Source organism: Desmodus rotundus, chromosome 4 (assembly GCF_022682495.2).
Source record: "Desmodus rotundus isolate HL8 chromosome 4, HLdesRot8A.1, whole genome shotgun sequence".
In the NCBI taxonomy this organism is placed as follows: domain Eukaryota; kingdom Metazoa; phylum Chordata; class Mammalia; order Chiroptera; family Phyllostomidae; genus Desmodus; species Desmodus rotundus.
Window position 1 is genome coordinate 54,712,046 of NC_071390.1, and position 21,601 is coordinate 54,733,646.

The 21,601-nt window shown below is 38.5% G+C and overlaps 1 protein-coding gene across 1 annotated transcript in view; it reads left to right on the forward strand.

The window, feature by feature from the left end:
• The window catches only part of LRMDA (leucine rich melanocyte differentiation associated), a 736,140-nt gene that overhangs the window by 473,411 nt on the left and 241,128 nt on the right, over positions 1 to 21,601 (forward strand). Inside the window, exon 5 of the mRNA XM_053922690.2 lies at positions 20,933 to 21,017. Within this exon, the coding sequence (XP_053778665.1) occupies positions 20,933 to 21,017 (85 nt within the window). The remainder of the gene's footprint in view (positions 1 to 20,932; positions 21,018 to 21,601) is intronic.

The following is a 21,601-nucleotide window of genomic DNA, read 5'->3' on the forward strand; positions in this document are numbered from 1 at the left end:
GTACAAATAAGTAGAGACCTGGGACTCAAACTTTGTAGGATTAGGAGTCAGATAAAATGGGTCAATTTATTCAGCTTCCCACTTTACATCTATATAAAGGAAATTATACTCCTCACCTCCCTCCACCACTCACCCTCCAGAGAAATGAGAGAAACGAAATACATTTGGAAACCAGGAGAGGAGTCCTAGCGTATTAGATATGAAAGGCCCACTGTACAGCAGCTGCTATTTAATGACAACATTGAGGAGAAATGAAACAAATGAGTGTTTTAATTAGAAATCGATAATATTATTAATCATATGATTATGAACATTTTTGATTGGTGGCATTTAAAATATAAATGTTTATAATTAAATGCAGACTATGATATCCATGATCATCACACATTATTGCATACAGCACCTCTAGAGGCAGAACCTTATTTTATTTTGAAATCTAGAAAAGTCAAACAGCTTCTTGTGGGGGCACTCTGGGCTGATGACACAAAATTTAAACTCAGGCTGTCATTACAGAAGTATAAGGGAGAGAGCTCTCCAGTAGGAAGTCATTTTAAAAAGTCCGGATATTATTATCATTGATCTTGCCAACAAAGCAGGCAGGAAAGCTGTGTTTGACCCTGGGCAAGTCATCAATTCCTCATTCCTTGGGAAGGCACTTTGCTTCTTTAAGTCTCCATCTTCTCATCTGTGAAATAGGGATGTTAATACCTTTCCAGCATACTTTGTGAGGTTGTGAAAATCCAATGCTGCACCAGGTTTTCTCCCTCTCTCCAGGAACAGGCAAAATACCTCCCATCCTTTGATCACTAGGCTGTTTGTTTTGTTTTGTTTGACTCCTTTGTGGAGCATTTGCTTTAAATCCTTCTGTTATTGCAGTTGTTGACTTATCTTATTCCCTCCCACTAGACTGTAAACTGCTTTACATCACAGCCCTGTTTACTCCTTTCGGCATGGTGCAAGGGCCTGGTGCTCCAGGCAGGCTGACTTGGGAATATCAAATCAGGACGGAATTCCTGACACTCAGTTTTATTGTGGATATATCTCTCTACCCCACAGAGATATTCAGAGATATTGTTTTGGGAATTAAATAAAATGGCCTACATGAACATAGCAAGTACATACTAGATTCTCAGAGGCTCAGGAAACATTAGCTTCTTTCCTGCCGTCCTTTGCACATAGTGGTAACTTAGTACATATTTCTGGACCAAATTCATTTTAAAGATGTGGAGGAAATTTATGGGCTTTTTTTTCCTTGTTAAGATGCTCAGGAGAAAGATGACCCTGTACTCAGAGTTGTATTGAAACAAAAAAATTACAGTTTTAAATGTGGATATGAGATATTATCAAGGTTTGCAGAAAACGTAATGCAAATTTTATTAAGTTACCATTATCTTTGTCAGTTAAATTGGTGAATCTTCCAATTGGTATCTTCTGCAATTACAAACAATGAGGAAATAACTCATGCTGTTATATGAAACAGCTTATAAATTTTTACATACTTGTAAGAGGAATCACTTGAAATCCAAAGCTTTCAAGAGGAATAATTAGGAGCCACAGGACAGATCTTGGTAATGTGACAGCAGCGTCTAAAACATCCCACAGGACAGAGAAGCACACGCTGGCTTGACCTATATCTTTAATAATACAGACCATTGCCCTTGGATTGAATCTAAAGGGTAGGACCAAGTGCCTGCTTCATCACGTTTTAGGAAAAAATTGCCAAAGTTTATTTATGAATTCTCCACACAATGGCCTCTTGCTTTGATTATGAACCAACAGAGCTTTCTAAGTAGCAACTCAGCATGCAAAATTAAAAGCAAAGAAAGCCCAAAACAAAACCACCACAGAACATAATTTCTTATATTCTGTCATACTTGGCAAAAAGTATTATGTAAGACCCAACCTAGACAAATGGCTGTGTTAACAGTAGAAATAACCTTTTGTTTAATTAGAAAATAGGAGCTATACAGGACCATAAAAATGGTTACTGCAGCCCTCTGCCACTGTTTAATAAATATGATCACACTAGAGATAATGGTAAGTGTTATTTATTTGTGCAATATCACAGACTTGGTAATTGTTCATGGTGTTGATAGTTATCCTGTGTAGAGATCGTCATAATTTCAGAATTTGTTTCCTTTGATCCAAGAAGATAGCAAGTTGTTTACTTAAAATGCCCCTGGCTTCCCTTGGTCAGAGTAATGCATCTGCATATTTTTAACCCCTCTATTACAAGGGCAAAATTGCCCTGGAAGTACCTGGTGGGTTATTTTGAACCAGCTTTGTTTTTTTTTTTTTTAAATTTCCAGAGCACCCTCAGGTCTTCATGGAACGTACTTCTCAGCAATGCCATTTCATGTTCAATTCATATTTCCCAGAATAACTAACTTTAGTAGCCTTGCTGGAGGGAAAAATGGGGCAGTTTCCCATCTGAGGTTGTGTTCATGGGAAGAGGAAAGCTCTCTGTTGCTCTCTCTCAAGAACCAGCATATGGGATGATGATCAGACTGAATGTCAGAGCCTCTGTCTCAGTATCTTCTCCCGGGGGTGGGGAGGAGAAAAGGCTGAAGGGATTGGCCAGATTTCAGGGTCAGTGCCATTTTGTGTTTTACTACAAAAACTCTGGTTGTGAGAATATACGTGTATTTGGGGGTCATCTGGCTAGATTTATTTCATTGCACATGGCACGTTACACATGTTTTGTGGGGGGAGAGCTTCTGTTTTCTTTCGTATTATGTTTGCTAAAGTGGATGCTCCATTTCCAGCCTTTTAGAAAAAAAAAAGTTTGTGGTTTGTGATGTTGGATGATTTATTACTATGACGACTTAAGGATTTTTCACTCTTGACTTTGTTGAATGTGAGATATTTCCTCAGACCCTTGAGCTAGCGTTTGGCTCTTCTTATAACAGAGAAATTCACAGCAATGACTTATGGCTTAAATTTGTATAGAAGTATTTTGTGCGATCACCTATTTCTGTGAGTCCTAAATAACCCTTTCTGGAAGGCTTCCACATACTACCTTTATAAAAATATAGACAAGTGTGTCAAAAGAAAAACACTACACAACAAAACCCCCTTTCTTCACACAATTCATGTTAAGCTTCAAAATCCCTGAAAATCCCCAATCTCCTTTTGCAGTCTGGTTCCCACTCTCTAACTTTCCTCATCTTCCACTCCCCCTCCCTGAAGAAAGAAAAAAGCATTTCTTCCTGGGACTGATAAGTTGTAGGCCGATGCTTAGCAACAGCATTCCTGTGCTTTAAGTAGCTGCAAGCCCCTCGCTGAACTCTTTGATGTGACTGTCAGGGCAGATTTATTTTGTTTTAGCACATTGTCTACTTGTCCAGATGTATCAGGAGATAAAAAGGAGTCATGTTTACACTCCTCCTTGTTTTTTTTTTTTTTTTTGGAGATGTAATTAAATCGTGTTTTTGATGAGTCTTGGGGAACTCCAGTTGAAGAGAAAAGGAATTGGCTGAAGTAAAGGGAAAAAAGGAAAACTCACTTGGCAGAATGAGCACCCTACTTGGTCAGGAAATAAAGGCCAAGGACCAGTTGGCTTGGTGCTGTGAAGCTAGAGGTTTTGTTCTTATTCTTTGCCCCCAATTTTTTGGAAGTTCAACCCAGAGGAAGGGAGGTGTTCCTCCACACTCACTTCCCCTGGCCCTGTTGATCAAACCTTGCATTTGTAGTGGTCTCTTCCTTCTTTCTTGTTGTTCACAGAAACACACAGAGGGCCTTAAAAAATCTCATTCCGTTTTCTTCCTTCCTTCTTTCCTTCCTTCCTCTCTCCTTCCCTCCCTCCCTCTCTCCCTGCTTTCCTTCATTCCTTCCTTCTTTCTTTTCCTTCCTTCCTCTCTTCTTCCCCTTCCTGCCTTTCTTCTCTGTCTCTATCTCTCTCAATCCACCTATGTATCGCTCTATCATTTACTGGGCACTAACTCTGTGGTAGATGATTGTCAATAAAATTGAACTCTGGAGATCTTGAATAAATAAGTCTCCGTGAGAGTTGGGTGAGTTGAGTTCCCTCAGAGTGGGATTGCGGCTCCTTTTTCTTTTTTTGGTTATTAGGTTTTTTTAATGCTCACATTTAGTTAGGCCATTCCGAGTTCTATTAATGACCTGCAGTGAGCAGTGACAAGCAGGAATCCAACATTTAGTACTGTTGAGGACCTGCCAGACAGCGGCTTTAATCTGCAGCTCAGGAAGCCACTCCATTTGCATCCTAAATAGGTTACACTGCAGCACCCCCTTCTGCCCACTGAGCCCTGTGACAAGAGGGCTGCACTACAACTCAGTTTTCTCTCTTGATGACAGCCCTTGAGGACTGACCCATGGGCAGCTTCTCTTGCCTACCCAGCCCCAATCTTTGGGCTCTGGAGGAGCAGGACAGTGATAAGGGATGCTCACCTGCATTCCTGGGGTCAAGCCCACAGCTTTATTTGGATTAAACTTTTTATTACTCTTTCATCAGGGGATGGAGATAGATGGATATAACAAAAGGAAAGCTGAGCAAAGCTACTGCTACATCAAATCACTCCACTGGCTGGCTTGCCAGACCCCAGATCCCGGACTGAAGACACTTGAATGCGTTTTGAAAGCAATGGGCTCATGTGCTGTGTTTTCCATTTGTAGACTCCATTTGTGAAGGAGGTTTTCCTTTGTTTGTTCTAAACTGCCTTTGGATGACTCCTTTTGGCCTAAGTGTAACTTAAGTTTTCAAAACCAGGCTGTGCTTGAAATGAGCATTCTGGAGGAATTGAGGCATAAGGTCTGTATGCAGCACCTTGTCTACATTTAGGAACTCTTGTTTGTGAGGAGAAGGTCGCCTTAGAGGGCTGTATAGAAAGTGACTTAGTCTGGGAAGATGTGTGCTTATTGTTCTTGGAGGCTGGGAATGCAGTTTGTTCAATGTTTTAAATTCCTTTATTTTACCAGTTAACACATATTCATTGAGAAGGTACTATAACCCAGAAAGGTGTGAAACATTGACCTCAAGGTGTGAACACCACTAAAATACACTAATAAGATATAATTGTAAACTATGGTATGTCCCAAAAAAGAAATATGGGGTCCTTGTAGGAAGGTGTAAAAGTGATGTCAGGGAAATCTTTCTGAGGAAGTAATGCATGAGCTGGTACTTGAAAGGTAAGAGGTTAACTAGGCAACAGTGTTGGAGGGAGGAGGTTAGGAAGAAAGACTAGGCTGTGCAGACATCTTAGGCAGGACAGGGCCTGGTGTGCTGAAGGAGCAGGAAGAGGGCCAAGGGCTGGCTCACAGGGGTGAGGAGATGACGGTTAGGGGGGCTGGGGCAGCAGGCAAGGACCAGGGAAGAGGGCCTTCTAAACAGCATCCAGCACGTTCTGTTTATCCCAAGAGTAAGGTAAATCATAGTATGGTTTTGAAGCAGAGGTAAGGCATGATCAAATTCTGTTTTTAAAAGATGGTCTAAGAGTGGTTACTTTGGATAAGACATTTTACGACTTTGCCAGGAATTGAGTCTTCTCTAAAACAAGTTCAACTCAGTTGATTGAAATCTAGATTAGTTCTCTGGTAAAGGTGAGGATGGGAGGAAGGAGGGCTGATTTTAGAACATATAATGGAGTCTGCTCCATACTGGCTAAACCAGATGCTCAAATTCCTGAGTGAATCTTTTAAGAGTCATTTTGCTCTTGGCCCATTGTAACTATCCAGGTGGCATGTCTTGTGTTTCTACCACAGTGCCGTAAACCTTTCTGTGAACTGGTTATGAATGTACAGTTGCAGGACAAACGCAGGAGTTGGGGGAGGCAGACTTGGGTTTCTGCAGCTATGTTTGTCTTTCAGAACCTAGGAATCATGAATGGGGAAAAGGAAAAGGAGGTCTCATAGAGCATATGGGGTGTCACTGTCTTACAACTGGTACAGCATATAGTTGCTGTAGCAGAATTGAGCCTAGAAAAATGGTGGAAATTGTTTAATGAATTTCTCATTTGAGAAATAACTCCAAAATATTGTTCCCTTTCCTTTATTTAAATTTTCTTTTTTTCTTTTTGTGTATTCTTTTCCTCCTTTCTTTTGTTTTTATTTTTTGGCATTTGGACTACCCTTATTATAATATACCCAGAATGGGATTTACCGCTGGGGTAGGTTCATTTATTTATGCTTTGTCCATGACTGTATCCTGCTATACACACAATGTATTTGAAGAGTTGAAGACAAAGGCTCATGACAGTATTTCTTTATGAAAGAAAGCTGCGAGTCAATTTTGCATTTTCCTTTGGCTACAGGGAGAATAAGGCTGCTGGAATGATTAGAAATATTACACAGGACATAAGACTTACTGATTATGATACTTGGTAAGTCATTTTTCAGTACTCTCTCACATGTTTGGATCTGGAATCTGTCAAGGAAATAGCTTTACACATATATATTTAGATAAATGAAACTTTTAATGTCAACAACTATTGATGGTATAAAATAAGGGGAAAAAGGCCTTTTACATCAATAGCTCTGTAAATGATTATCAAATAATTTTGGAAAAATATAAAGGTATAAGGATATTTTTGTCAAATGACTGTTAAACTATCTTCTACCATTTTTCTCAACCCCATTCTATTTTATCGACTGCACTGTGTAATATAAAATTACTGGTGTTATGAAAATTAATATTATAATATAGAGGTAACATGTTTGAATCTAGAGAGTAATGAGACTGTTGGATGTCCAAATATGCAGGTATCTGTTTTCTGCTACTTGGGAGAAGATAGGACAAAAGAAAGTCCTTCTCTAGAAAGGTTTAAAAACTGGGGATTACTATTAACTTTACAAAGAAAGATTGTGTTGGAACTTGAAATCTTTATATCCTTATCCCTTCCTCTACAACCAACATCCATATGTTCTATGCATGCACTATTCTGCAACCGTTTCAAGAAGTCTGCATCCAATTTCCATGGTTGTTCTTCAGATTTAGCTATCCTGATGTAGACACTCAGAGCACATGGGCTCTAGCCCAGAGGAGTTTTAGTAGCCCAGCATTCGAATATAGCCAGTCTTAGTTGCCATAGTGGGCACTGTTGAGTTGCTCATCAGAAAGTCCCACTGGCTGTCTTTGGGTCTCTAGAGGGATATAAAACTCAAATGCAGTAGCCAGTTCTAAGTATGCCAGGGTTCTGGTTTTACATGCGACACCCATCTTCAGGGAATCACCTGAGCTGCCCAGAACACAGTGTCCTCATCTCCTAAGATAGCAATGAGCCTAGATTCAGGGCAAGCATCCTTAACATCTCTTTTAGAAGGAGGTAAAAAGAAGGCTGATCAGAGAGTGACAGGGAAATGCCTTTGGAAAATGAGAGACATATATTAGAATATATTTTCCCAGACATTTGAGGTTTACATAGATTAGAATCAAAACTTTTTAGGATGAGATTCTCATAGCTCTTTCCTGTGCTGCTCCTTCATACTGGTCATATGTTCTCTTGGGGTGTTATCTGTTCTACATGTGGACAAAATGGGGATGATGCCTCATCCTGGTGGCCAGTGCCTATGGCTGCTAGATACATGCTAATTAGTAATTAAATATCATATAATTTCTGACTTATGCAGAAAATATTAAACTAATTTTAAGTTTACCCTATTGACATGCATATGTGTGAGAGGGTGGAATGGAAGGATGGGGTGTCATCACCCCAAAGGTCTTCTATGATGTCTGGTGGTTCAGTTCTCAATCTATGCCTTTGGTCTCCTTTTTCCACGTTGCACTGTGACCCCAGCAGCTGTCCTTGGCCCTTTCCCCATGCTGTTCCCATCAAATTGCTATCACTGCTTTTAATATTCTGGGGGACACCTGCACTTATTAAAAAATTATATGTTAAAGCTGTTTCGTACCAAGTTGAGGGCCTGAAGAGTTTAAAATATATGATATCTGGAAGGCCTTGTGAGGAAGATTTTCTGGATGTGATGGCCTTTTGTTAATGTTGGTGATGATTCAGGATTAGGCTATTGGATAGCTGGCTCAGTTTTGTCCAAAGATTGTGATGAGAGGTTTAGAATACCTCTGGCATGCAGGGGGGGCTGCAAAAGGCTTACATAGGAAGTTGTGTGCTTTGGAAGAGGAGTTTGCTCTGTTGACTTTTTTTTGGTATCCATTGCACTGTATTCCAGACCAGCTTTATCCCTGGGGAGCCACCAACCCAATACCTTTAATCTATGGTGCTCTTGCAGGACCAGGTGCTGTCTCAGCACTAGGAATGGGGATGAGATCAGGCTCAGTCAGACAGAGTGTACCTTCTCCTGTCCACAGAGGATGGGCCTATAACCCAAACAGGCCATGGATCCCCTGATTTTGCTTGAAACTTTCAGGAAATAGAAGTTCTTTCTGCTGTCTTAAAAATATGCTAAGCTACAGATCTGGAGTACCTGGGAAGTCACTACCTGGGGACACTGAAGCTGGCAGGGAGCAGTACAAAGCTAAGAACCAGAAGTCCTGATAAGTTTGAGAACCTGGATCCAACCATACATGAAACTCTGTATCCTTGGAACCATTAGAGCCCCTGCTCCACATTTATTTTCCAAAATCACTTTCAACTAGAATTTATCACTTACAAACAAAAAGGTAAACTTTTCTTTCTAACTGTTCAACAAGGGAGATTTTACAACCTACCCTGGAAATGTGTGGTCAGTTGCTCCAATAGAATCATATCTGTCAAGACTTCTTAGTTATATATGGCTTTAATTTCATTTTCTGGCAGTATTTCTGTAAGATGAATAACAAAATAGCACCTCCCCCCCCAAAAAAAAACGCTAATAAAATCCAGAGACAAAAATCTGATTAATCTTCCCTTTATTAAAGGCATCTTCAAATACTTAAATATTGATTTTCAGTTGTCCCTTAAGCCTTAATATTAAGTATTTTCTTTATTATTTCACTTCAAAATCATTTACTTCTTAATATGTATGACAAGTATAAATAGTACCGAGCTATGATTTAATATGAGAACTTATTATTCAGCCATCTCAAAGAGCCTGTTTTGAAGATTTTATTGTGAGCCAGTCCTGGCATCAGGTCCCAAAACACGTTGATGGATGGTAAGGGACCTGGCAAATGAGTCGCCTGGCAGCTGTTCACTGGCCCTCAGGAAAGACCCCGCCGCTGTTCTTACTGAGACCACTTTAATAGACAGGCTTTGGTAACTATGTTACTAAGTGGCTGGAGAAGATTCCAGTAAAACTGGCTGCGTAAACCCAGGTCTTTCTCTGTGAAGTCACTTTTGCTCGACTTCAGACACAGTGGAGTTGCTTCTTTCTCACCTCCCTCCCTGGAGTTTCCACCACTCTGACCCCTGCCCCTTGCCCCCATGGAACAGGCTAGAGCAAGCACCCACATTGCCCACCCACCATACCCTTTCCCCACAACTGTGCATGAACCTGAGCATGACATTGCTCCAATTAAGACATAAGAAAAAATATATAATTTCTCATTCATTTGGCCTGTGAATGTATGTTGGGAGTTGGGAAAACAAGTGTGCAGCTTTTCTACCCATCCTGGGCACTGCAGTCAAACAAATCAATTCCGGCTTCAGAGAGGCATCCATTGCCTTGTGATTATGTTTGTGTAAAGTCTCGGAGTCTTTGATCAAAGAATGGCATTTCAGGCCAGGCCCTAATCCTCACTGCCTTAACGTGTTTAAATGAGTTAAAAAGAAAAAGTTGATAACAGCTGGGACTTAAATTTGCCTTTGCCCAGCTTTTGTTTTGAAAGGGCTTCTATTATCTGTGGCTTCCCTTTTCGAAGCAAAGATGGATCGTTGGGTAAACCAAAAAGGGAAAGAGGATATGGGAGGAAATGGGTGGAGACTCTGAATTAATCTTCTGAGGAAGAATGTTTGATCAGCAGGGAGGAGAGGATGGAAACCTCTGATGCTGACAGCAGGCACCTTTCTGACTAGGGTGTGATTGGCACCTTTGAAGCTTCAGTCGGGAGCCAGTGTCCAGTGGGTCGGGGCTTCCTCTGTCTGTGGGTGGTGGTGTTAATAATGTGGCAACTGGAAGGATTAATTGCAGACAAGCAGCAGGATTACGAGGAGGGCTCCTCGGCTCTAAAAGGAACAGTTCGAGGAAAGCCTCTGATCTGTCAGCCTTAGAGGAAATTAGTGGGGGCAGACTCGAGGAGACTTTAAAAAAAGGCATTTAGGATATTAAAGCGAAATGTGAAAAGGATATTGAAATAGGGCAACAGGAGAAGGAGCGCTGATCTCAAAAGGCAGTGTTCCCCTCTTCCTACTAGGAATTTCCGTGATTTGTCCAAATTTCACAGACACCTTCTTTTTATGGTTCAGCAGTGTGATTTTACTTGCATTGCAACAGGTTAGGGAAGGGTTACACTGTGTTCGCGGTTGCACCCAAGTTCCTGTGCAAAACTTGTTTTGCTCTCTACCACCTGGCAAATCCAGAATCTCCTGAAGCTAAGGCTCCCAATATAATTTTAAAACAAGTCAAAGCATTACTGACACCCTATCTGCGTTAGCTATCTATTGTATATTTTACTTCTTACCCTTCTGGTTCAAGTCGGGATGTTGCCCATAAATCCTGTGTTACCATTAAAGAGGCCATTCATCACGCTTCCTAATGTGATTAATCAAGATACACCACAGTACCCTTAAAATGAGATCATTTTGATAAATCATGTATGACATGAAAAGACTTTATTCCTTTTAAGTGCAATTTAGACTGTAATTTTTTTCCTCATTTATGATTCATGGGAGAAACATGGATAAAATTCCCTTGCACAGTTACACCTTATCTACAGCAATAACTCAAAACTGCTTTTAGATGAAAATTCAGAGTCTTATTCACCAAAGCTGAATGCCAGCTCATTATTTTCTGGCATTCAGTAGTCCAAAAATAATGTCTGCACATTAAGCAGCATTCTCAAAAAGTTGGAATTGGCCCGGCACCAGGCACATCAATTACACTCTATCATCCTTAATAAGGAAGAAATATCAGATGTCCTTTTGGAGTTTTTTGGAATCAGTAATGCTCAGCCTTCACCTTCCCAATTTAGAATGATTTGGAAACAAAAATGGTAGGAACAAAAAGTATGGGGATTTCAGTGGCTGTACATGACTCTTTACTCCTGTTGTGTGCAGCTCAGGGGGAGGCACCTTTTTCCCTCCCATGTGGCTCATGCTTTCTTTTTCATGCCCTTTAGCTGGTTTCGCAGATGAAACCACTATTTTGTAAGGCTGAGTTGTGTTTGTAAGTTGCCAGACCTGTGATGCGGGCTTTCCTCTCACAGCTGTCACAATAATTTGGGACGTGATATTCATAACCAGCAGTAGAAAAATAATTTGAAAGTGTGCCTTCTGGTGAGATCCATCGAGTTTAAGGTCACATTTTTGGTTAAAAGGCAGACACTGATGCTATTCATTAAACTGAAAAATGGCTTGTTTTCCACCAATACTGAAATAAACTCTGGATGAATGTAGTCATGCTGGCATGCACTTATATAGAAAGCAAAAGGAAACATAGATATATTTTATTTGGACATGTAGCATCAACAGGGTTTTAGGTTTTTCTTGAGACAGGGAATCAGGAAGATTGGCTGAAACAAATGGGAACATCCAGAAGTTCATTTGTTTCTTTCAGAGAGTAAGAACATTTAAAGAAGGATTCAGTGTCTAAGATTTAGGCACACTTGTGTTTTTCCAACCACTGTCACCTGTAAAGAAGGGCATGATCAGCGTGTAATTTATTTCATGGCTGTTTTTAGGGATTCATTTTGGGGAGTGGATCAAAACCCTGTATTTGTATTAGATAACCCATGAGTACAAATTTCTATTCATAGCCACATAATGCAGCAAAATCCAAGTTTATATGCAATATCATATTCATGCTTATATTCTCTATGCCTTAATCAGATAGAGACCCACATCAAAGATTCCTTGCATACTATTCACATTTAAATGAAATTTGCCATGCCTTTTTTTGCTAATATAAAGAGTAAATTCAGAAGGTAAGGCCATTAAGTCTGTACTTGTGGTTTGTAGGTTTTCATTTCACATTTATGGCTTTTATTTTTGCTAAAAAAGATCTGTAAATTTTAAAAATATGCATGTATCTTATTTAAAAGTTTCCTAGTTCTAGCAACACTCAGCAAAACTCCAAAAAATGCAAGTTCAGAACATAAATGTTTTAAGGCCCTATAAAATTGTCAGTGAGTATTTTTCCCTTTAATACTATGTCCATTTCATTCCAATTTAGTACCACGATTATATTTTCCAAAGCACCTTTTCATACAATGCACAATTATTTCATATGGGGTTGGGTAGGTCACCTCATTAAGCCTGCAACAATCAGGCCTCTTCTGATCCCCACAAATATCCTTGCATTTATTCCCAATTAAAATGGCCCTCTAAAATTGTCTCAAGTTTATCAATACAAATAACAAGCTAAGCAAAATAACCACAGTTGGAAAGTTAGTGGGGCAAGGTGACCTGGTCCCCAAATCTCAAGCAGAGCCAACTATGGTGTGTCCGCAGTGGTACCCTGCCACCTGTTGGCTTTGCTTACGCATAACAGGGTATTGCTGTCCCTCCCAGCAGTGCAGCAGCCCTCTCTGACCCCTGTCCCAGTTCATCACCCTGAGAGAAAAGAAGGAGCTGTTTGAGAATTTCAGGCTTCCTGATTTCCACCATCATTCATTTCTTTGACCACATGTTTCTGCTGCTAATACTAAAAATTTATGGCTAAGCACATTAAGGGCAGCACAAGTTCTTTTCTTCTTCTGGATTATTTCATAGTTTCCTGTCAGAAGGAAATCCAAGAAGACATGTCCTCAGTGGATTGTGTGTGACAGTGTCTGCTTCTATCTCAGGAATCTGAGGCATGATGGATAAACTGTCAGTTTTGAAGGACGATGTTTTCTCCATATTTCCATTATGAACTAGGCTGTCATCTACTAATAAATTTCTGGCATTGGTATCAATTTATTTTTTACAAGCAGAGGGTCTGATGTATTTGGGAAAGGCTCTGACAGCAGATCTGGCCCAGCTTGACAGAACTGGCTCCACCTCATTTGGGAAACTACTTTGGTTCCAAGGACAGAACTTGACCTGTAGCCCTTGAGAATAAAAAAAACTCTGTGAGAGGAAGAGAGACACATGAGGCAAGTGCCTTCTTTGAAGCCAAAATAAATCAAACCTGCAGAACTACCATGACATAATATTATTTCTGAGTCAACCTTACAAACCCATATGAGAGATGCCATATGAAGCTATGTACTAATGACAGTTAGACCATCACAATAGTGCCAGGAAGCTACAGATAGATTAATAGTATAACTAGGCTAGAGATCTCTCTAGTTTTGCCCTCAGAAGGGACCTCAGTAGTGCTTATCTGCTTGACAAGTGAGTAGACTTCATTCACATAATAAATTTTTAATTACAAATGACCTGCATGTCCCTGTCATAGCTACTATGATGGGTAGGAGAAGGCACCAAATATTGAAACATAGCCCTACTGCTCAGGAAACTGAAATCAAGCTGAAGAGGTAACATGTTACATAAACTTAGAGTGAAGTAGACGTGAACCATAGTTAATATATCATGACCAATGCTAAGACCTTTGTCTCTTACCTTATTTAATCTTCACCTATTTTGAGGCAGTAGAGCATCATACTGGTTAAGACAGTGGCCACTGGAGGTAAACTGCCTGGAGTTATGTTGCACCTCTGCCCTGTACTTGTAACCCAGGAACTTACATGCCAATTTGGTCAAGTTATTTAATTTCTCTGGGTCTTAGTTTTTCTCATCTGTAAAACAGGAATAGAGATTATAACTGCCTCATGAAAATGTGAAGATTGAATAAATTAGTATGTAGAAAGTGTTTACTATTGTCCAGGACACAAAGTAAACACAAACGTATGTTAGCTATTTTTAACTCTTATCATTGTCATGACTATTACTGTTATTATTTTATGGTGGAGGAAAGTACAGCTTAAAGAGTTCAAGTAAATTGCCCAAGGCCATACAGCTAGATGGAGGCTGGCTCTAAATCTTGGACAGTAAGGTTTCATAGCATAGGAAAGAGAAGCAGAGGATATCTAGGTTGTAAATACGTCAAGGATATAATCCTTAAAACTTAATTAGCTTTTTTCTCATTATTCTTTCCATTCCTGGACCATAAAATAGGCTTTTTTCTTCATAGCCCCAAACATGCTTAATAAAAGTTATATGTAATGGCATGTTGCTAAATGTTCAATGACCAGCTCTCTGGAAAAAATACGTGCACATAAGCTTATTAAATTTTTATTTATAAAAATGAGTAACACACAATTTACAAATGAAATTTAAATGTATAAGGCTTTTTGCTATACATTCCACTCAGCCAAACTCATGTATCCATAGCCAACCTAAGGTTGCGATTGATGAGCTGGAGTTCTGACATGAATATCAACCATTTCTTTTCCTTGCTGAGTACGTCAGAACTTCACTCTTTTGTCAATGACATAAGCAACTTCTTTACTAAATCAGATAATTTTTTAAAATTTTAATATTAGAAAAAATCTTTCCTCATTTTTTTGTTCTATTCATACTGCAGTAGCTGAAGACACAACATATGTGTACCATGAACTTTAATCTGCATCATTAACATTTTTTCCATCACTTTCTTAGGTTTAGGAAATCAATAAAACAATAAATTAATCCCCAAAGTGTAGCATTTGCCAATTGCTGCTGTAAGGATTCCCACCATGGCCGATGTCAGGCTACCAAAGTGACATTACTGAAGGTAGGAGGAGATGGGAAACAGCACAGCAGTGTACAGCATTTTCACTCTGTGGATACAACAGGCAAATAACTTCAAGAGCATAAAAGTAAAATTTTGTCACATAATTAGGAAGTGATGAGTTTTATTACCTTCAATTTTAGTATAATTTATCTAATTGTAAGTGTATGTAATTTAATTTTAAGTAATAGCTGTGTTTAATAACTAGCTCAGCTGGTGCGGGTAGACTCCAGACAACGCTGATTTTGTCAGCCTCAAAGGGCCAAAGACATACATCACATTGTTAACAAAACTCTTTCAGTCTTTGCTTATTAACTTTAGCCTATTATAAATTTTATATCATTAAAATTAAAACATATATACCATTTTAATATTTACTGCCTTCACTTAAATATTATGTGATATAAATATTTGCATATTTCTCTTATAATTTCATTTAGTTACAATAAGAAATTATGATTATTTCTATAATGCATAATATTTAGATTGTTCTTATTTTTTCTTGTTAATTAAGTGTCTGCTAAAAATATTTTTGAAAGCTACTGCTCCAGATGATTTTTAAGGTATTTTAAAACTTTTACATTTTGTGATTTGATTATTTATGTCAAGGTCCACAAAATAGCCCTTCCTTCATTTTTTACATTGCTGGTTCTTTTCTTCCCTACCTGCCTTCCTCCCTCCCTTCCATAAATATTTCTGAACTACAACTCAGGTTCTGATGACATTTCAGGTACTGGCAGAATGGGACCCTGTTTAGATCAGATAGAAACAATGGGAAGATCCAGGCTATTGCCTGCAAAGGGTTCCCTCATTCCAGAGAAGCCTTAGGCACAACCCTTCCCTGCACCCTACCTCTTCTCTGACTGATTTCCAGACTTCTGGTCCAAATTCCCCTTCAGTTCCCTAACTCAGCTAAATGCTCATCAATTGCCCAAACTTTGCCCTTTGTCCCTTATGGTTCTCTCTTGGTTCTTTGGTTCCTGACTCACCCTCAGGCTACCATACTTTTTTTAATTTTTTTCTCCCAGTTTTTTGGCTTCTTGCTCTGAAGAAGACATAGCCATTCCTGCCCCCACGCTGCCTCTCATTCCCAATACAGTACATCTGTGGTGGAGGCTTTCTGTCTTGCTTCATGAGGAAAGGCATGGTGCTATAACCTGTGAACAGATCAGAAGACTCCACATTCAGACTGGTTCTTTGGCCTCTAACTTAATTCTTCAAAGTTGGTGAGTCTTTACCTCTGATTCTGACAACTTGGCTTACACGTTTTTCTTGAATTATGATCATGGTCTATTCTTTTGTCTTTGACACTAAAATGTCTTATTCGTTCAAGCATTATGCATTGACTTCTTTCTGTATTTCTAGAAACATGTTGGATACCAGAGTTAATAGTATAGTTAGTCTTGTAAGTTAATATAGTTAATCTTGAAAGCTCTTTGTTGCTTAAATAAGAAACAAGCAAGGACATAATTACTGTTTCCTGTGTTTAGGTGCCATAATAGAGGTCAGGGACAAAGGCCTGTGACAATGCAGAGTATGGGGGTCATATTATGATTTGGTGTCTCATAACCAGTATTAATCATGGTTATAATTTTTTGATGAGTTGAGAATATGACTTATTTTACTTTACTTGGTATTCCCAGCACAGGACTTGGCATATAGTCGGTGGTTATTAAATACTTGATAACAAAATGAGTGATGCTTTTCCTTATAAGAGAAAATAAATGTTTTTAGAAGAGTCAGCTTTATACCACAGTTTCAGGGAATGGCTTGTGATGAAAAGTGAAGATTGCTTTTACTTGAAAGAGGCTGACAAATTTCCCAGGCTCGGGATCACTTTATGCGGCATATGATTTAAGGGTGGGTGAGCGTGCCAAAGCGCTCCACTTGAGCTGAGTGATGGGGAATGAGTTGTGGAGCCGTGGTCTTAGATGGTATTTTGTGAAAAATAGTAGGAGATTTATGACTATTAAACAACTTTGTAGCCACCCCTTCTTGTTTTGAAGCTTGCCAAATCTCTTCTCCTGTGGTCTGTATCATGCTCGTTTAGGGCATCCGTGATGTTCAGAAATATCCACTGGAATGTGGGCTTCCATGGATTCCACCCAATGTGAAGGGGCTTGAATTTTACACACCCATCTGAAGACATTTGTTTTCTGTAACCACTGAGTGAAAGTTTCACTTTACAGGTCTCTAGAATGTACTGTACTTTCATTGAATTTTTCCAGCAAGGTTGCCAAAGTTCTACCTTCCTTCCTGCATTATGGAAATTGCAGAGTGTGGTATATTAGTGACTATTAGCATTATTGATGTGAGTTTAAAAAATCATTAGCAACTCTGAAATTGTGAGTGGGAGAAAAGTACAGAAACTTTCAGCATGCTTTGACAAATCTTAAACAGAAGGACTTTCCAGGCTGGAATGAGAATTTCAAGCCTTGAAGTGAAGGTGATACAAATACACTATTATTTATTAGCTCTTTCCATTCTATTGTCACACTCAGTAGCTTTAGAAGAAATAGATATTCTATCACAGAAACCCCCCCCACAAAAAAACAACAACCAGACATGACCCTGATCCATGTTCTGCAAGTATTAGAAAATTGTTGGGGGAAATCTCCTGTAATTATGGGTTCATATCAATATAGGACTGTATGGATCAGAGAGGAGACCTTGTTTTTATTTTTTCAATTTTTGTGTTTAATTTTGAGAAATTCTAACAATATAGAAAATTTTTTAAATGTTTGTAACTTTCTAATATTTTGACATATTTGTTTCAAGTCATCTCTAAATAATAATTTAAAAACCTTATAGAAAATAGAAGTCCCTCCCCACCCTTTCATTAATTCTAATCCTGTTACTCTGTCCACTGGCAGACTCAACCATTTTCATATATTTAATGTATAACTTTTATAATTTTTAGAAATTTACTATACCCATGTGATCAAAGTACTACATACTTACATAAATAATATTATACTACATTTATCATTTTGTAACTTACATTTTCACTTTGTATTAAATTTTCAAACTTTCTCAAATTGAAATAGATAAATCAGGTTCATTGCTTTTAAATACTAAATATTATTCCATCATATGTATATACAACATTTTATTTATTTTTTCATCATTGACAGGCATTTGCATTTTTTCCAATTTGTTCTGTTATAAATAATGCTGCAGTAAACATCATTTTATGTTCTACTTTTCAGACCTGAGTGAAATTTTCCATAGTGTATATATTTTAGATGGAATCGGTATACCAATTTTCAATTTTATGCATATTACTAAATTACTCTCCAAAGTATTTGAACAAATGTACGTTTTCACAGGCAAGGAATGAAAGATAGGAGTTTTGTTTCCTCTCATTCTCTATAGCACTTGTGAGATTTAAAATTTTGCCACTGAGATAGGTGAAAGGGATTGTCATTTCAATTTTCATTGCCTTTTAGTCCTAGCAAATTTGACCCTCTTCTCTTTTATCTGTTGACTATTCAGGTTTTCTCTTCTTTGACTTGCCTGCCATTTCCTTTTCCATTTTTTTTTTGTTTTAACTTAATGAGGAGCATATGTATTTTGGATACTAACATTTTATTGCAGGCATTATAAAAATCTTCTACCAGGAGTGATTTAAAAAGTAAATGTGAGTGTATAATTCTTGCCATAGGTAGTTAGGAAGTTTGGCAAGGACTCAAAGATTTGAGAGTATTTGTATTTCTGAAAATTCAGATTTACCCCAATTTCTCTGTTCTCATTTAGACATATTTTCTTAATCCAGGTTTTAAAAAATACTATTTAAATAGCTCCACCTACATTTCTGTTGTCTCATAACTGTTATACTCTGTATATATTGCTTCAGTTTCAAGGGAAGTTCTTTATTCTTGGGTAGGTAGCAGACAAATTTAAGACATTGCCTTGTCCATTTCTTTTATGTGATAAGTATGCCCTTCTAAGTCATGCTTCTAAGCATAATCAGAGACCAAGTGTGTATATCACTACTGAAAAGGTTGCATAGACTTCATTTTGTTAAAAGCCAAGTCAAAGACATGGTAGTTAGCATGTCTTGATTTGTGGTGGTTTTCCTAAACATTCAGCCATGGAAGTCCCACCAAAAGTCATAGTTGGCAAAATTGTTCTTCCCTGGATTCCTTTCCATGCCTTGAGTTTATAAATGGACACTGAGCAGAAAAGTAATTAAATGCTAGGCATAGAATGATGACTGCAAGACAGAACTCAAGCTGCACCAATTTTTTGCTTTGACTAAAATTGGAAATAAAACTAAATAGCTATTTTACTCTTGGTTATAAAATTCTTAATGTTTTGCCCAGTCAGAGGTATTTGCTGAAAGGTAGTTTCTTCCAGTAATTTTAGGAAAAGCTGTCATTAAATTGTCAACAGCCTAAATTGAGATTAAAAGTACTAAGAAATATCACAATACAGCAATGCAAGATTCATATTGGAGCTTTAGGCTTTTTTAGTGATGAGGTGGAGCAGAAACATTGGCAGAGAAAGAAGCTATGACCTCCTATGAAGGAAGTGTGGTAGGTCTGTAGGAAGACTGTCTCCGTTCTCCCACCCCATATGTCCTGCCTCAAGCAGTTGAATAGATGCCATTTTTAAAACACTGTCATTGTGTCTCATTTATCACACAGGGATTACAGGAGACCTTGGATGCCAAATGGAGAAACACATGGTGACTCTGGTATTTGAATTTTAATCTAATTTCTGACTCTTTCATATCATTGCAGCATCCTAAGTGTCTAATGATGTAGTACCTAGCAAGTCTTATCTACTTTTTAAAATAAAACATTTTTCTTGGTGACTGAACTTTTATCTTTCTGGACCCAATACCCTTGAATCAAGTTTAAACACCATATATTTCCCTTGGAGCTGGAGTAAAGTAATGCTACCTGAAATCTGTCTCTACCTTAGGGACAGAGCTTCTGATTTTGCACCATTCGGAACTCTTTATATAAGTCTCCACTGAAAGCTGCTTAATCAAACATCTCAAATGTCAGAAACAGGGTTTAAAGAGTTTTTCTAGCAAGTAGGTCTAATCTCCTACTTAGTTTTGATTCCTGTAATGTAGATAATCTCTTTGGAGAAAAGGCCTGCTCCTAGCAGGGCAAATATATCCCATAGAATGTAATTCCTACTCCAGAAAGAAATACACAGCATTAGTGAAATTTACTTTTTCATGAAGCTTAGAACAGTTGTAAGCTTAGGATTTTGATCCTAGCAGATGTTCTTTTTTTTTTTTTTTTTGATATACAAAAAGTAACATTTGATTAAGAAGTCTCAATAAAGGTTGCAGTAGTGATGCTTTTTGCTATAAGAAGCCACACTCTGAATGTGACGCTGGCCAACAGTTTTGAGTGACAACTGACTTCCAGCCATGGTCCTTCTTTCCTGCCTTAGTCCCCATGGATGTATTACAGTAAGGCAAAGAGAAAGTTAGCAGCCTGAGTCATACCACATTTAGAGTTTGATGGTTAAAGAGCTGTTTGTGTGCAACAAAAAAACATCTTCGTAGACATATTTTACATCATTTTCTTATAGGCCTTGGGATAACAAAGTTATGTTGATAGCCCTTCTATTGCAGTTTCACTTGGGCTTCTCAGTGCTCTTGTTAAACTTACCCAGAACCCCCATTGCATGATCTGCAATGGCTTCTATACTTTCACATGGTCACTACATACTGTGGAGTCTTACGTCTTCATCTTCTCTTTGTCTCCATGTCCCTGGGCCCATATAAAGCCCAGTTTTTCCCATCTACCCTAGGGGCAAAGCTCAGCTTCTTTACTGGCATCCATGGAAATCCACTCACAGTGAGTATTTAAACTGTAGGAATTATGGCATGTGACAGAAATCTAAGTCTGCACTATTTCCTGCCTTCAATCTTTCTTTTCCTCCTTTTTCTTTTAGTTCATCACAATAAACAAAGAGCCCCCTCTCTCAGAGCCCTTCCACCTGTACTGAGGCTCCTCAAAGCTTTGTAGTCTACCCTACACTATTCAGTATATTATCTCAACACAAGCAACTCTTGCTCCCTAAGAAGCATCTCAGTCAATAGTATTTTCTGCAAACCCAAATCCCGAGGATACATGTTTGGTAAACGAAGGTATTTCTCGTTTGGTGGTGTTTCACATTGACATTTGCTTTTATCACACAGGCTTCCAGTGACAGCACTGCTGCCTCTCCAGACTGCCACTACACACCCCTGCCTTCTGCCTCCAGGGAGCTCACCAGTCACCGAGGTAGGAACTTAGCTTTCTATTGCTCTTGGTGGCTACAGGGAGGGACCCTTGGCTGCACACAGCTCTGGGCTCATGACTGCTGCCTCGGTACTTTAGAAAGAACACAGTGCTTTTCAAGTCCTTGATGAGAAAACCACTCCTGTCAAACCTAGCAATTTTAACTCATATTAAATAGAATTTAGTGGCAGTCTACTGGGAAGGCAAATAAATCCATGGAATAATATAATTTTATGTTTTTTCTACAATAAAGAGATTAGAGTACTTAAAAATTACTAAGTAGATAATTACCTCCAGCAAAAGGGATGAAGAGAAATTGGAAAACTCACTAACATTTGTAAAAGTATCATTGTTTGGGAGTCTAATAGTTGAAATCTGTAATTTAAAAATGAATGAACTCTAATTCACAGCCAAAAGGAATTCCAATTTTCCTGGAAATGTTGAAGAAAATCAATGCGTAGTTTTCCCTGAATTCACTGAACCTCGAAACATTAATTTGGCTTACCCAGTTTTTCTAAAGCCTTGAATTCCTCTATCTCTAGAGTATGTATGGAATATAATTTCAAAAATTCCTTATCCCTAAGTCC